This window comes from Puma concolor, chromosome C2 (genome assembly GCF_028749965.1).
Source record: "Puma concolor isolate L17-30 chromosome C2, mPumCon1.1.hap2, whole genome shotgun sequence".
NCBI classification, from domain to species: Eukaryota; Metazoa; Chordata; class Mammalia; order Carnivora; family Felidae; genus Puma; species Puma concolor.
In genome coordinates this window covers 147882539-147895212 of record NC_141675.1, presented here as the reverse complement: position 1 = coordinate 147895212, position 12674 = coordinate 147882539, and the positions used below count along the sequence as shown (strand labels likewise).

At 40.0% G+C, this 12674-nt stretch overlaps 1 protein-coding gene across 14 annotated transcripts in view; it reads left to right on the top strand.

Annotated features, from left to right (window-relative positions):
* Positions 1-9079, top strand: part of SYNJ1 (synaptojanin 1) — a 92773-nt gene extending 83694 nt beyond the window's left edge. For 11 of the 14 annotated variants that reach the window (XM_086675866.1, XM_086675870.1, XM_086675865.1 and 8 more), the window contains one exon: positions 6044-9079. In XM_086675866.1, the coding sequence (XP_086531992.1) occupies positions 6044-6844 (801 nt within the window). In that variant the 3' untranslated portion in view covers positions 6845-9079. Of the gene's footprint in view, positions 1-2606; positions 2631-6043 lie in introns of all 14 variants that reach the window. The other 3 variants (XM_086675869.1, XM_086675867.1, XM_086675868.1) reach the window with 2 other exon arrangements.
* The last annotated feature ends 3595 nt before the right edge of the window (positions 9080-12674 follow it).

The window sequence follows — 12674 nt, the reverse complement described above, 5'->3', positions numbered from 1 at the left end:
CTAAAGAAGGATATATAAATGAGAGAAATAAAATGTTCTCTTAATCTGATTAATACCATAAAGTATTCTACATTTTTTAGTTCAGAAAATTGAGGATGTTGACGATGTATAAAAACTGTAGAAATCCTTCAAACAATACATGTCCACTGTTCTTTTCTCTCTGCAGATCTACTTTTAGTGAGGCATGAATTTTTCTTCTCATTTTCTTGTAATGTGTGCTATCGTATTTTGTTAAATGTAATTGGAAGGCAAAACACTTTCAAACTAGCCACCTTCAAGCTTTGACTACTGTTTTAAGACAGAAAGTAAGCACCTATTTCTTAGGAAAGAGAACCTTAATTTCTAAAAGTCTGTAATAGTTTAAGTATCCTTAGACCAACATGAACACAGATACAGTACTCTGAACTGGACAAAGAGCAAACCGTTCAGTAAGATTGCAGTTCTCAGGAGAAAATCATACCACAAAAGTACTACAGGACCAATATTCCAATGACTACCACATTATCATTTTCTTAGGTCATTGTCCATGGTTTTGGTTTGTGTTTTTCATTGGAATGGGTATGGTAATTTGGTGGCAGACAGCATGTGCTTTGTGTGTGGCCTGGCAGAGAATGTCCTTGAATCTTGTGTCATTCACTTCATTGAAACTACGAGGGATGTTTGTTTTAAATTCTAAATATTTTTTTGGCCTCAGTCATTGATATCAGACTCCTCCAAATATTATACACACACACACACACACACACACACTTTTCTTTCTTGGGGGAGCAGGGGTCTTGTTTGTGTGCAGACCCTCTTTGGGAAGAATCACAGAGTGGTTAACGGTTTCTTCCTAGAGTGCCAGGGGGCTGGAAGGAAGGGGAGGCATTTACCTGTTTGTACCTCTTGAATTTTGAACCGTAAGAATAATGCCTATTCAAAACATAATGAACGTCTAAAATTTAACAATTGTTTTCAGCGGCTATAAGTTGAAAAGGATGAGAATTTAAAATACAACATATTTGATACTTTGGTGATCTATGAAATAGTCTTAGAACTGAACACTTAATAATTTTTATTAAGTCTTTATTATTAATTCTGCCCAAAATACACAAGGTATTTAAAACATAAAAACATACATGGCCTAGCACTACTTTTTATTATTATTTAAATGGTTTTTTACTCGATAGTTCTATATAGAAAAGACCCTTCCAATTCAAATGATCGTATAACATGTACAGAACATAGAAATGCCTCACTTATCTGCCCGACTTCTGGCATCTTGGTCATCTGATTATCATCTAAGAACCTGAAGTTCAGAAATCCAACAGGAGATAGAGTAACAGCCTCACTGCCATACTGTTGTGATAGCTGACAGTGAGAGAAGAGACCGAGTAGAAAATCTCAGCATTCTAGATCTATTTAATACCTCCTACCTTCTATCACTGCCAGAGCTGATACGCATAACCCTGAGATCATCAAGGAAGTATTCATTTAAGTCCAGGAGTCTCGTGTTTAGTAGGCAGGAAACTCTATTAATGCCTAGTACATTTTAGAATGTTGTCTTCCTCGATTGTCAAATGAGTTTTGGTATTTTAAAATGAGGTAAGCTTTAGATATTGGGGAAGATTTGCTCAAAACTGTTTTTGAGCCTACTGTTTTTTTTAAAAAAAATACTGCTATGGTACAAAAAGATGATTTCATTTTTAAACAACAAAATTTCTTCTATTATTGTACCTTACAACTAATAAGTTATGAGGTGAATTAATGATAGTACCTTCTTTCTGAAAATTTGAGTAATATAGAATATGTCTGGATCCTGATCATTTTGTGAAAGGAAATACTGATTTTCAGTGGGCTAGTACTTCTGCAAAGTGTTGCCATTTTATACATTTCCTCTAATGGTGATAAACCCATAGGCTGTCTTGTGGCTATGTCCCACTCATCTCGGGCTGCCATAACAAAATACCAAAAACTGGGTAGCTTAAACAATAGGAATGTGTGATCTCAAAGTTCAGAGGCTTGAAGCCTGAGATCAGGAGGCCGGTACAGTTGAGTTCCCAGCTTGCAGATAGCTGCCTTCTCACTGTGTGCTCATGTGGCCTTTCCTCAGTGCTTCCGGTGGGGGAGAGAGTAGGCTCTTTGCCATGGTGTCCTTCCGGGAGCATAATCCCTCATGAGGCCACTCTCATGGCCTCATCCAACCCCAGTCACCGCCCCCCCCCCCAAAGGCCCCACCTCCAAATACCATCACACTGAGGGTTAGGGCTTCAACATATGAATCTAGGGGGACACAAACATTCAGTCCATAACAGACTGCTTAAAGTATCTTAGAGCTCCAAAAACCTATTTGGGTTATTATTTTTGTTTTGAAGTGGCTGGTCATCAACCTCTGGCAAAATTAAAGTTTGAACCCTAATCAACGATACGTTTTTGTATTCAAAATTACAAAAGAATTGGAGTTGTCTCTTGAACTCTTGCTGTGACTTGCGAATGTTGCCTCTGTCAGGTTCTGTGTATAATATAGAAATAAAAGTATTTCAAAGACTGGATCGGTAGGGTTGCTGTTTGGTCTCAGATCGTCCTCCTAACTCTTTCCTTTGATGTCTGTGTTCCCTTTCTCAAAGCAGGAGCAACCGTCAGGGTAACAGGTATCGGATTATTTCTCAATCTTATCTGTGCTTTTCATCTGTCTTAGCACATTAGATGTATGAATCTTTTGCTTCATACATCTAAAGTTTCACCCATTTTTAAAACCACCTGTCCACATTAATAAATTCTATTACCATACCATAAACCTGTTTTTTTCTTAGTATTTCAGATTTTTAGGAACCGTTTTAGTTGTTCTTATTAATGCTTTACCATATTTTTTTTTGCTCTATTTTTTATGAAAATTAACAAAACTAAAAGGTGTACCTTCAAGAAGGTTGAAGGTATACAAAAGTCTGTTTGGCAAGACCAAGTGGTTCTGGGTTTTAATGATGGCAGAAATACATAAATACAAAACTTCTTTTCTTAGGTTTCTTTTGGGAAATTTTTTTCAAATAATTTTAGTAACAAGATTATTTTTGGTAAGGGAGAACTTTTAGAAAGATAAAAGTTAATATTATAACAGGATTATTTAAAGGTCCTTCCAACACCTTCCTCACCATTTTTCATGTTAATTCATCACAAACCTGCTTAGATTATAAATTAATTCCAGTATAGTGAATGGTGGTGTGGCTTTCATTGTAACTTCAAGTGATCCTGCTTCTACCAAATTACCTTTAATGTATCTTGAAAACAAATTTTTTATATATGAAAATAAATTTAAACATAAAGCATTTATTTGCCACAGGCCTGCTATTATTCTAAGCTGTGCAAAGTATAAAATTCTCCTTTCCTGTAATGTCTGTGTTGTGGACCGTTCCATCTGCCGTGGGGGAATTGGGTCCCACACTCGATCAGATATTGCCATTTTGCTGCATTAATAAATAATGCAGGGGGGCACCTCGGTGGCTCAGTCAGTTAAGCATCCCACTTCAGCTCAGATCATGATCTCGGGGCTTGTGAGTTCAAGCCCCACATTGGGCTCTGCTGACAGCTCGGAGCCTGGAGCCTGCTTCGGATTCTGTGTCTCCCTCTCTCTCTGCCCCTCCCCCACTCACACTGTCCCTCTCTCCCTCAAGAATAAACATTAAAAAAAAGTTTAGGGGCACCTGGGTGGCTCAGTCTGTTAAACGTCTGACTTCAGCCCAGGTCATGATCTCACAGTTTGTGAGTTCGAGCCCCATGTCGTGCTCTGTGCTATGGGTTCAGAGCCTGGAGCCTGACACATTCGGTCAGACACAGATTCTGTGTCTCCTTCTCTCTCCGCCCCTCCCCGCTCACGCTTCATCTCTCAAAAAATAAATAAATGTTAAAAAAAATTTTTTTTAAACTTTAAAAAAATAATGCAGAGATTATTTCTAATATAGAGTTAATTGTAATTTCTTAATGTCTATAATAGATTTGTCTTTCAGGCAGATTTCCATAAACACATCTGCTTACCTTTAATAACTTAGAATACAGTTTTGAGTCTGTTACGTGTTTACTCTTTTATACAAATTTATTGTCATAGTAAGTTGTTTGGGGAAAAATCTACTTGTTTATTCAGTTAGGAAGTATGTTCTAGGACAATTGAATAAAACAATCAGATACTTGAAAGTTACTCACTTATTGAAGTTACCATCGTTGCCTTATGCAAATGAACAGCCTTCCCTGTTGTTAAAGTAGCAAGTTACTATTCTATAAAATGCAATTATGTTTTTTCGGTGGGTGGGGACCACTGCTCTTTTTTTTTCAACACAGCTCATGAACATTTAGTTACTTTGCTCTCCCAACTCTCTAAATTTATTTTAGGTGGTGCTCCATTTTGTTACATTGCAGGCCTTGAGCCCAAATGCTCCCTCCCCTGCCCTTTTCAACCAAAAGTTTATCTTCTTATCTTTAAATCTGGCATCAATATCCGAGTCATCTACTTAGTATCGATAATTATGTACAGGTTGCTTTTGTTTTTTTAATCAAAATGAAGCATGTGATGAGCTAATTTTTGCTCCTAAGACCAGGGTTCTCTTCCCCATTAAAGAAGTTGGAGAGGGGCGCCTGGGTGGCGCAGTCGGTTAAGCGCCCGACTTCAGCCAGGTCACGATCTCGCGGTCCGTGAGTTCGAGCCCCGCGTCAGGCTCTGGGCTGATGGCTCAGAGCCTGGAGCCTGTTTCCGATTCTGTGTCTCCCTCTCTCTCTGACCCTCCCCCGTTCATGCTCTGTCTCTCTCTGTCCCAAAAATAAATAAACGTTGAAAAAAAAAAAAATTAAAAAAAAAAAAAAAAAAAGAAGTTGGAGAAGTTGGTTTTGCTCAGTCCCATAGACATGCTCCTCTCCCAGCTGGCTTCTTTGCGAACTAGGCACAGAGTGCACACTTTTTACGACCATAAAGTAATTCAGGACACTCCTCCTGCCAGTTCACAGCCAACTCTGCCACATGGAAAGAACGGATTATATACCAAATAGAAAATGGGATCTCCCCCCCTCCCCCCCCCCCCCCCCCCCCGCCCACCGGTTCTAAACAGTCTTTGCGTATGGTTATTAATGAGCATATCTGTTTTGAAACTTTTTCTTACAAGATGAGGAAAGTCAGTTAAGGAATATTGTCACATCATTGGCAGAGTTTAGTCTACAAAGGAGAACTTAAAAGGCAAAAAATGCTTTGAAAATACATTTTTCCAAGTAGAAAAGGAAAGAAAAGATGCATTGTCTTTAGCTTAAGAATATAAACATACCGGGGCGCCTGGGTGGCGCAGTCGGTTAAGCGTCCGACTTCAGCCAGGTCACGATCTCGCAGTCCGTGAGTTCGAGCCCCGCGTCAGGCTCTGGGCTGATGGCTCAGAGCCTGGAGCCTGTTTCCGATTCTGTGTCTCCCTCTCTCTCTGCCCCTCCCCCGTTCATGCTCTGTCTCTCTCTGTCTCAAAAATAAATAAACATTAAAAAAAAAATTTTTTTTTAAAGAATATAAACATACCAATGAAGTCAGTTTCCATTCATGAAGTTTAATTTCCATAGTAACATTAACTTTAAATAAAAATATATGTAAAAGAACAATGAAACCACATCATCATCACGATAGGTGTTGGAAGTTTATTCTACAGATCTAGCATAAGTTCTAAATACGGGTTTCTTGCGTTCACGCTAACATTTGATAAAACGGCATGTTCAAGTCATTTGCTGAATTCTGTCCAGTTCTCCATTTTACATCATATTAGAACTTGCATGAATGAAACAAACTATTTAACTTCTCTGGGGTTTAAACAAATGTCTTTAATAAAGGGGTTTATGTAGTAGGGAGGTTTTAAAGAGTAAGGTTTTAGTTGTCTTACCTTACTTAAACTACCAGGTTAACAAACTATACAAAGCTGTTTAAGTTTGAAATTTGTATCCTTGCCCCCTCCCCCTCCCCCCATGAATAATTGAGACAGGAAGCATAGAGGGGTTGTTAAAAGTAACGTCTTTTTTTTTTTTCCTGATTATTGGGTGTTCTCTTTTTCAGGTGAAAACAAATGGAGTCTCTGCCGTCAGACTGGAATCACCCTTAAAGAATGACCCATTTGAAGATCTGTCATTCAGTCTGCTTGCTGTATCCAAGGCTCAGTCATCCATTCAAACATCATGTGCTCCAACCCCAAACCCAAAGGGGTTGATTCAGTTGCCTTCTGCAACACAAAGTAACATGAATACTTTGAGTTCTGTAACTTGCATGCCTCCAATTCCAGCCCGGAGTAAATCCCAGGAAAATACGCGATGTTCTCCAAACCCATTTATTACTAGCTTGACCAGCACAAATCCTTTCACCGACAGGACTGCAGCTCCCGGAAACCCGTTTAGAGCCGAGTCTCAAGAATCGGAGGAGGCAAGTTCGTGGCTCTCCAAAGACGAGCCTGTTGCCAGCAGTCCTTTCCCTTCCCTGAGGCCTCTTGGTCATAACAATAGCAAGCCTTCATCATTCGATGGTTTTAAGGACAGTTTTGATCTGCAGGGCCAGTCTTCGGCAAAAATCAGCAACCCAAAAGGATGGGTAACCTTCGAGGAGGAGGAGGACTTTGGTGTGAAAGGGAAGTCAAAGTCATCTTGTCCAGACCTACTGAATAATCAGCCGAGTTCGCTCTCTGGCTCCGTGACCTTTGATGATGACTGGAATAAAGGCACAAATGTTCCTTTCTGTGTGTTGCCATCAAGACGACCACCTCCACCTCCTGTCACTCTGCCCCCACCTGCCACCACCCCTCCTGTAGCTCCTTTCACAACCTTGCCATCGAAGGCATCACCCACACTAGACTTTACAGAAAGATAAGGTTATGCAATAGAAAACAGTTTTGGATTTGTTTGTTTGTTTTTCAGTTTGGGCAGGTGAGAGCCAAAAGAATTGGGCATTAGTTCCTCATTATGTGCAATATGGAATTGTTAAGTGCACTGATGTTGTCACGAAATACCACTATTTAATGTGTACAAAGCTGGAATATGTGTATATTGGAAATAAGGAAAAAGTCCTTCTCATTATTAACTGGAGTTTTGGTGTGTTTCTGTTTGGATAAATAAGAGACAGGAGTAGCCATAAACAGTGCTCAAAACTACTTCAGACAGTAGTCCTTATTCAGAAATTCTCTGTCCGTCTTCTCTGAAGAACCTTAAAAAAGCCCGGACAACTTCTAGCTGACATTCTCGCCTGCTCTTTGATACTTGTTAACAATGGTGTTTCCAGGTATTTACCGAAGAGCTATCTGAGTTATACTGAGACCATTGTGAAAGGCATGGCTTTAAAACACAAAAAGGCATGGGTACACACACACACACACACACACACACACACACACACACACACACACACGTATGTATACACTTACATATTTGTAAAACTTAGGACTCAGACAAAATATTTACCTACACATTCTAGCAGAGTTATTTTTTCGGTGTTTCATTACCAAAAGGATGGCTATACATGAAATTTGGACAGTTCGTTAATTTTCTTTCCAAAACTAGCATCTCACTACAGAACCAGACTTTCCTACCATTTCATCCCCCTCCCCCAAACACACATGACCCGCATCTTTGTTCCTTTGCGCTCCAGCATCTCCAGACGCTTTTTTTCCGGGAGGAGGTTCTTGGGGCTGGAAGCAGCCTATTTTGTGGTCACGGTCATGTGGATGGACACTCCAGCCCATACAACAAAGCACTATGGCCTTATCTCTCAGGAAGGCACATACCTCCAAGTTCAATGAGGAATATTAGAGCTAAACGCACTCCCCTCTCTCTGCACTAAGGTGTATGTTGCCCATTCCCCTCCCACACTTTCCCTTTGCTGCTTTCTCTCCGGAACTTCATAGCAGGGAAGGCAGCGGTCCTCAGAATGCTTGGAGTTGGGGATCTACTCCGCGTGTGTGCTCTGTCCCCATCAGAGGCTACGCAACACATCTGTGAAGCTGCTTTACATTTTTAGAGGCTACCCCTCAAATTAGCTGTGGATTTTGTCTCCCGCACTGCCAATATGCAACTGACCCTGCTCTTATCTCATGGAGTTCACAGAATTTTTGCACAATGTAGTGTTTTGGTATCATCACGTAATCCCAAACAGAAAACTCCGTGAGCGATGTTTTGTTGTCAGTTTAAGTTAAAATCATCCTCAGTCATTGAGACTGATATTAACATTCCTTCTATAGGAAATTATAGATGTCCACCTAAATTCCATCGTCCACATTTAACCTTTAAAGATGTGCACTGGGAGAACATCAAAATAGAGTTCATGGCTAAGATTATGTAAAGTGGAAAAGCACAGCAAACTGCATTGCACTTAAAGCAAATCTAGTAGGGAAAAAAAGCACTTTTCTAAATGCTCAAATGTTATCAAGATACTATATTTCTAGAAGTAATCCTCTCTCTTCACAGCCAGGATTTGCTGTTAGCACTAACTCTTGTGAGTTTTATATTGTGCTTTTTGGGGGTTCTAATCATTTCAGCAGTAGTATATTTTAAACAGCAGTATTACTATAAGCAGTGTGCTTCAGAATGTGAATTAACTTCTTGAAACTGTGGCTTTAACATCTATGTGATTAGTGTATGTGGTATTTGCTCTCCATTAGCAAAAAGAATTCATTATAAACTTCACTAGTGCGGATTGCGGTTTCTGTGAGCGATGTTTCCTTTTGAGTACAAACTACTGTCTAAAATATACGTATCACGCAGCAGCTCAGCCTTTACCAGGAAAATTATATTTGGCAAGTTGCCGAAAGGGCACAGAGTTAGGAAAGTGAAAGGTACGCTGCAAATAACTAGCCATTATTCTGTGTTATTAAAATATTTACCAGTTCTGTTAAAAGCAGAGCAGAAATTAGACACTAAGGCTCTCTTTGTGAATTCTTTGTTCTCTATAGTAGATTGCTGTTTATATGTAAGAATTTTATTGCTTATGTGGCATACAATATTTATAACTATATACTTTATAGAAGTGCAGTATTAAAGTCAGTGGTATACAAACATTCTGTACATATCTGTGAAATGTGCTGTCATATGAAATAAATACACCTGTCTTTACCATGCTGACTACTTTGCTCAAGAGGGAAGAACTTTTCTCAGCCATTTTCCTTGAACTTTACATATGCAAGTGTAATGACATTTGGGGATCAGCTGTCGAATCAGGTGTTTTTTTAAGTTTATTTATTTTGAGGAGAGAGACAGAGCACATGAGCGGGAGAGGGTCAGAGAGAGGGAGAGAGAGAATCCCAAGCGCATTCCACACTGCCACCGCAGAGCCCAACACAGGGCTCAAAGCCACGAACCGTAAGATCATGACATGAGCCCAAGTCGAGCGGGACACTTGGCCGACTGAACCACACATGTGCCTCCCAGATCAGGTATTTTAATTCAAGACTTCATTTCATCCATTTTACTTCTCCATATAATAATCTAAAAGTAAGAAAATCTTCTAAGACGACAAATCATCAAGAAGAGAGGCCCTGATTCAAAGTCTTACTGGCCTGAAAATAATGCATGAAGCACGAATGATGGGGGTAGAAGGGAAATAGGCACAAGGACAGCCAGACACAGGAGACTGACTAAAAAGACCCAAGTTCAAGGCCAAGGCTAGTAGTTCCTTCCAGTATTGCCTTTTTTCAGTCCTGTATGATTGCTATTCAGAACAGTGACCTTGACTCTTAAATCATTGAATCATGTTCAATATAATTTTAGATACAGAAGATATGTAGAAGTTATAGATACAGAATAATAGGCTTTAAAAGAAACTTTTGATTTTATGATTGAGGGACATACGCAGTTGCTAAGAAATAATACAGAGAGATCCCAGGTACCCTTTACCCAGTTTCCCACCCCCGCCCCAGTGGTAACATTTTACAAATTATAGTACAATACTACAACCAGGACATCAGCATTGATGCAAAACACTTCCCGTCACCACCAGGATCCTTCATGTTGCCCTTTTCCTGCTGTGATCCCATCCTGACTCCCCTGCCTTGTCCCTAGCTCCTGGAAACCACTATTCTCCAGTTCTATAATTATGCCACTTCAGGAGTGTTTTATATATATGTGTATATATGTGTGTGTGTGTGTGTGTGTGTGTGTGTATAAATTCCATATATATATGGAATCATACGGTATGTGACCTTTTGGGATTGACTTTTTTACTCTGTATAATTATCTGGAGATTCATCAAGACTGCAGATGTCTTTTTTATTGTCGATAAATACAATTTTTTATTGTATTTCATGGTGTGGAGGTTAACACAGCTGGTTTAGGCATTCACCCACCCACCCACTGAAGGACATCTGGGTTGGGGCTATTATAGACAAAGCTGCTATGAACATTCCCATACAGGTTTTTTCTTTTTCTTTTTAATTTTGCTTTTTAATGTTTATTGTTTTTGAAGGAGAGAGACAAAGCGTGAGCGGGGGAGGGGCAGAGAGAGAGAGGGAGACAGAATCCAAAGCAGGCTCCAGGCTCCAAGCCATCAGCACAGAGACTGACGTGGGGCTCGAGCCCATGGACTGTGAGATCATGGCCTGAGCTGAAGTCGGAGGCTTAACCGACTGAGCCACTTAGGCGCCCCCCCCGTACAGGTTTTCTTGTGAACATAAGTTTTCATTTATCTGGGAAAATGCCCAGGAGTGCAATTGCTGGACCACAGGGTAGGTGATGCTTGGATCTTTAAAAAACTGCCAAACTGTCTTCCAGAATGGACCATTTTACATTCCTATCAGCAATGTATGAGTGATCGACTTCTCTGCATCCTTGCTTGCATTTGCTGTTGTCACTACTTTTTCTTTTAGCCATTTCAGTAGAGGATATATTGTGGCTTTATTTCCTTAATAGCTAACCATGGTGAACACCTCTTCATGGTGAACATGCCGTCTAATATCTTCTTTGGTAAAATATGTGTCTTTTGCCTATTTTCTAAACGGATTGGTTTTTTTTTTTTTTTACTGTTATTTTATTTTAATGTTTGGTTATTTTGAGAGAGAGAGAGAGAGCATATGCAGGGGAGGGGCAAAGAGGGGGAGAGAGAGAATCCCAAGCAGGCTCTGCTGTTAGCACAGAGCCCAATGCGGTGCTCGATGTCACTGACCGTGAGAATATGACCTGAGTCTGAATGAAGAGTCAGGCACTTAACCGACTGAGCCACCCAGGCGCCCCTACTGTTGTGTTTTGAGGGTTCTTTTTCTTTTCTGTATACTCGCACTTTGTTGGATGCGTGGTTTGCCAATATTTCTCCCCGTCTATAACGTATCTTTTTATCCTCTTTACGAGTAGCCAGATCCTGAGCTCTGCAAGTCCACAAACTAACTACAGTCACGGTGACGGACAAAGGACGACCAAACTCACACGCAGGAAAACTGATATATAAAATTTCAAAATCCCTGTTCATTAATTTTAGGAAAATCAGTCTGAGCACATCAAGAGTTAGTGAACATGTAGAAGGATGGGGACTCAAACGCTGGTGTTGAGAGAGCATCGATTCTGGAGAGCAATTTAGCCATGTCCAGAAAAATCCATATGCTCTATCCCAAGAAATCTGACTTGTGGAGAAATTCTAGCGCACGTGGAACAGGACGAGCAATGTTCGTAATGGTAAAAACTAGAAATACACTAATCGTCACCAGGAATGGAGTGACAGATTTGGACAGCAGACCGCTGTGTAAGTTAGAAAACAATACAGTATGACATTTCTATAAAAGTTAAAACACGAAAAATATCCTCTATTCTTTAGGGAGACATACACGTGTGTGTTGATGGTATGACAACAGCCAACGGGAATGATAAATTCAGCATAGTAGTTACCTTTGGAGAAAGGGAAGAAAAGAACGGAATCAGAGAGGGCTGTGTGGGAACTTTAATGTATCTCTAATGTTGTTAGGGCCTTAAAAAAAAAAAAGGTTTTTTTCAGTAGACTAAAAATCTGTTCTTTTCCTCCCTCGCTGCCTGATATCTAACAGCCAACATGAATGACCTATTACCTAGACCACAGCATTCATCCCTAATGCATCGCTTCATTAGGTACAAATGGTCATAAGATGCCCTTCACCCTAGAAAGGCAACAGCGCCTAAAATATTCAGAGAAAAGTAGCCACACTGCTCAAGAGCACACACATACCACCTTTTGTCTTCAAATTCAGTAACCCACTCGAGTCATGCCAAGACGAGAGAGAGTCTTTGGTACGATTTAGGATTACTGAAACCACACTGAGAAAAAGCTACGCGCAAATTTGTAAGACATGGCCTGTATGAGGGGAAAAAAAAAAAAAAAAAAGACTGAAAGAGGACACTGAAAGGAATGTTAATAAAAGTTAGCAGGACTACACCGGCAAATATCAGTGCTGACAAAGATTAAAGATACTGCAAAGCGCTTGGTCTATGGAGTGTTTTCCTACCAAGTGAGGAATAAACTACATACTTTCTACCAAATGATTCCTACCAAATAATAAACTACATATTTAAACGAAACGGGATGGCCAGCACATGAGTTTTCCACGCTTTGTTAATTTTAAAACTTACACCCAGAGACCCTGTAATATAGGAGTTTGCGCATAAATGGTTCTCACCACCTAGAAAGCAAGACACTTACAACCAAGTTGTAAGCTTGGTTGGCTTAGGGGTACAGAATCAGATTCAGGAAAAAC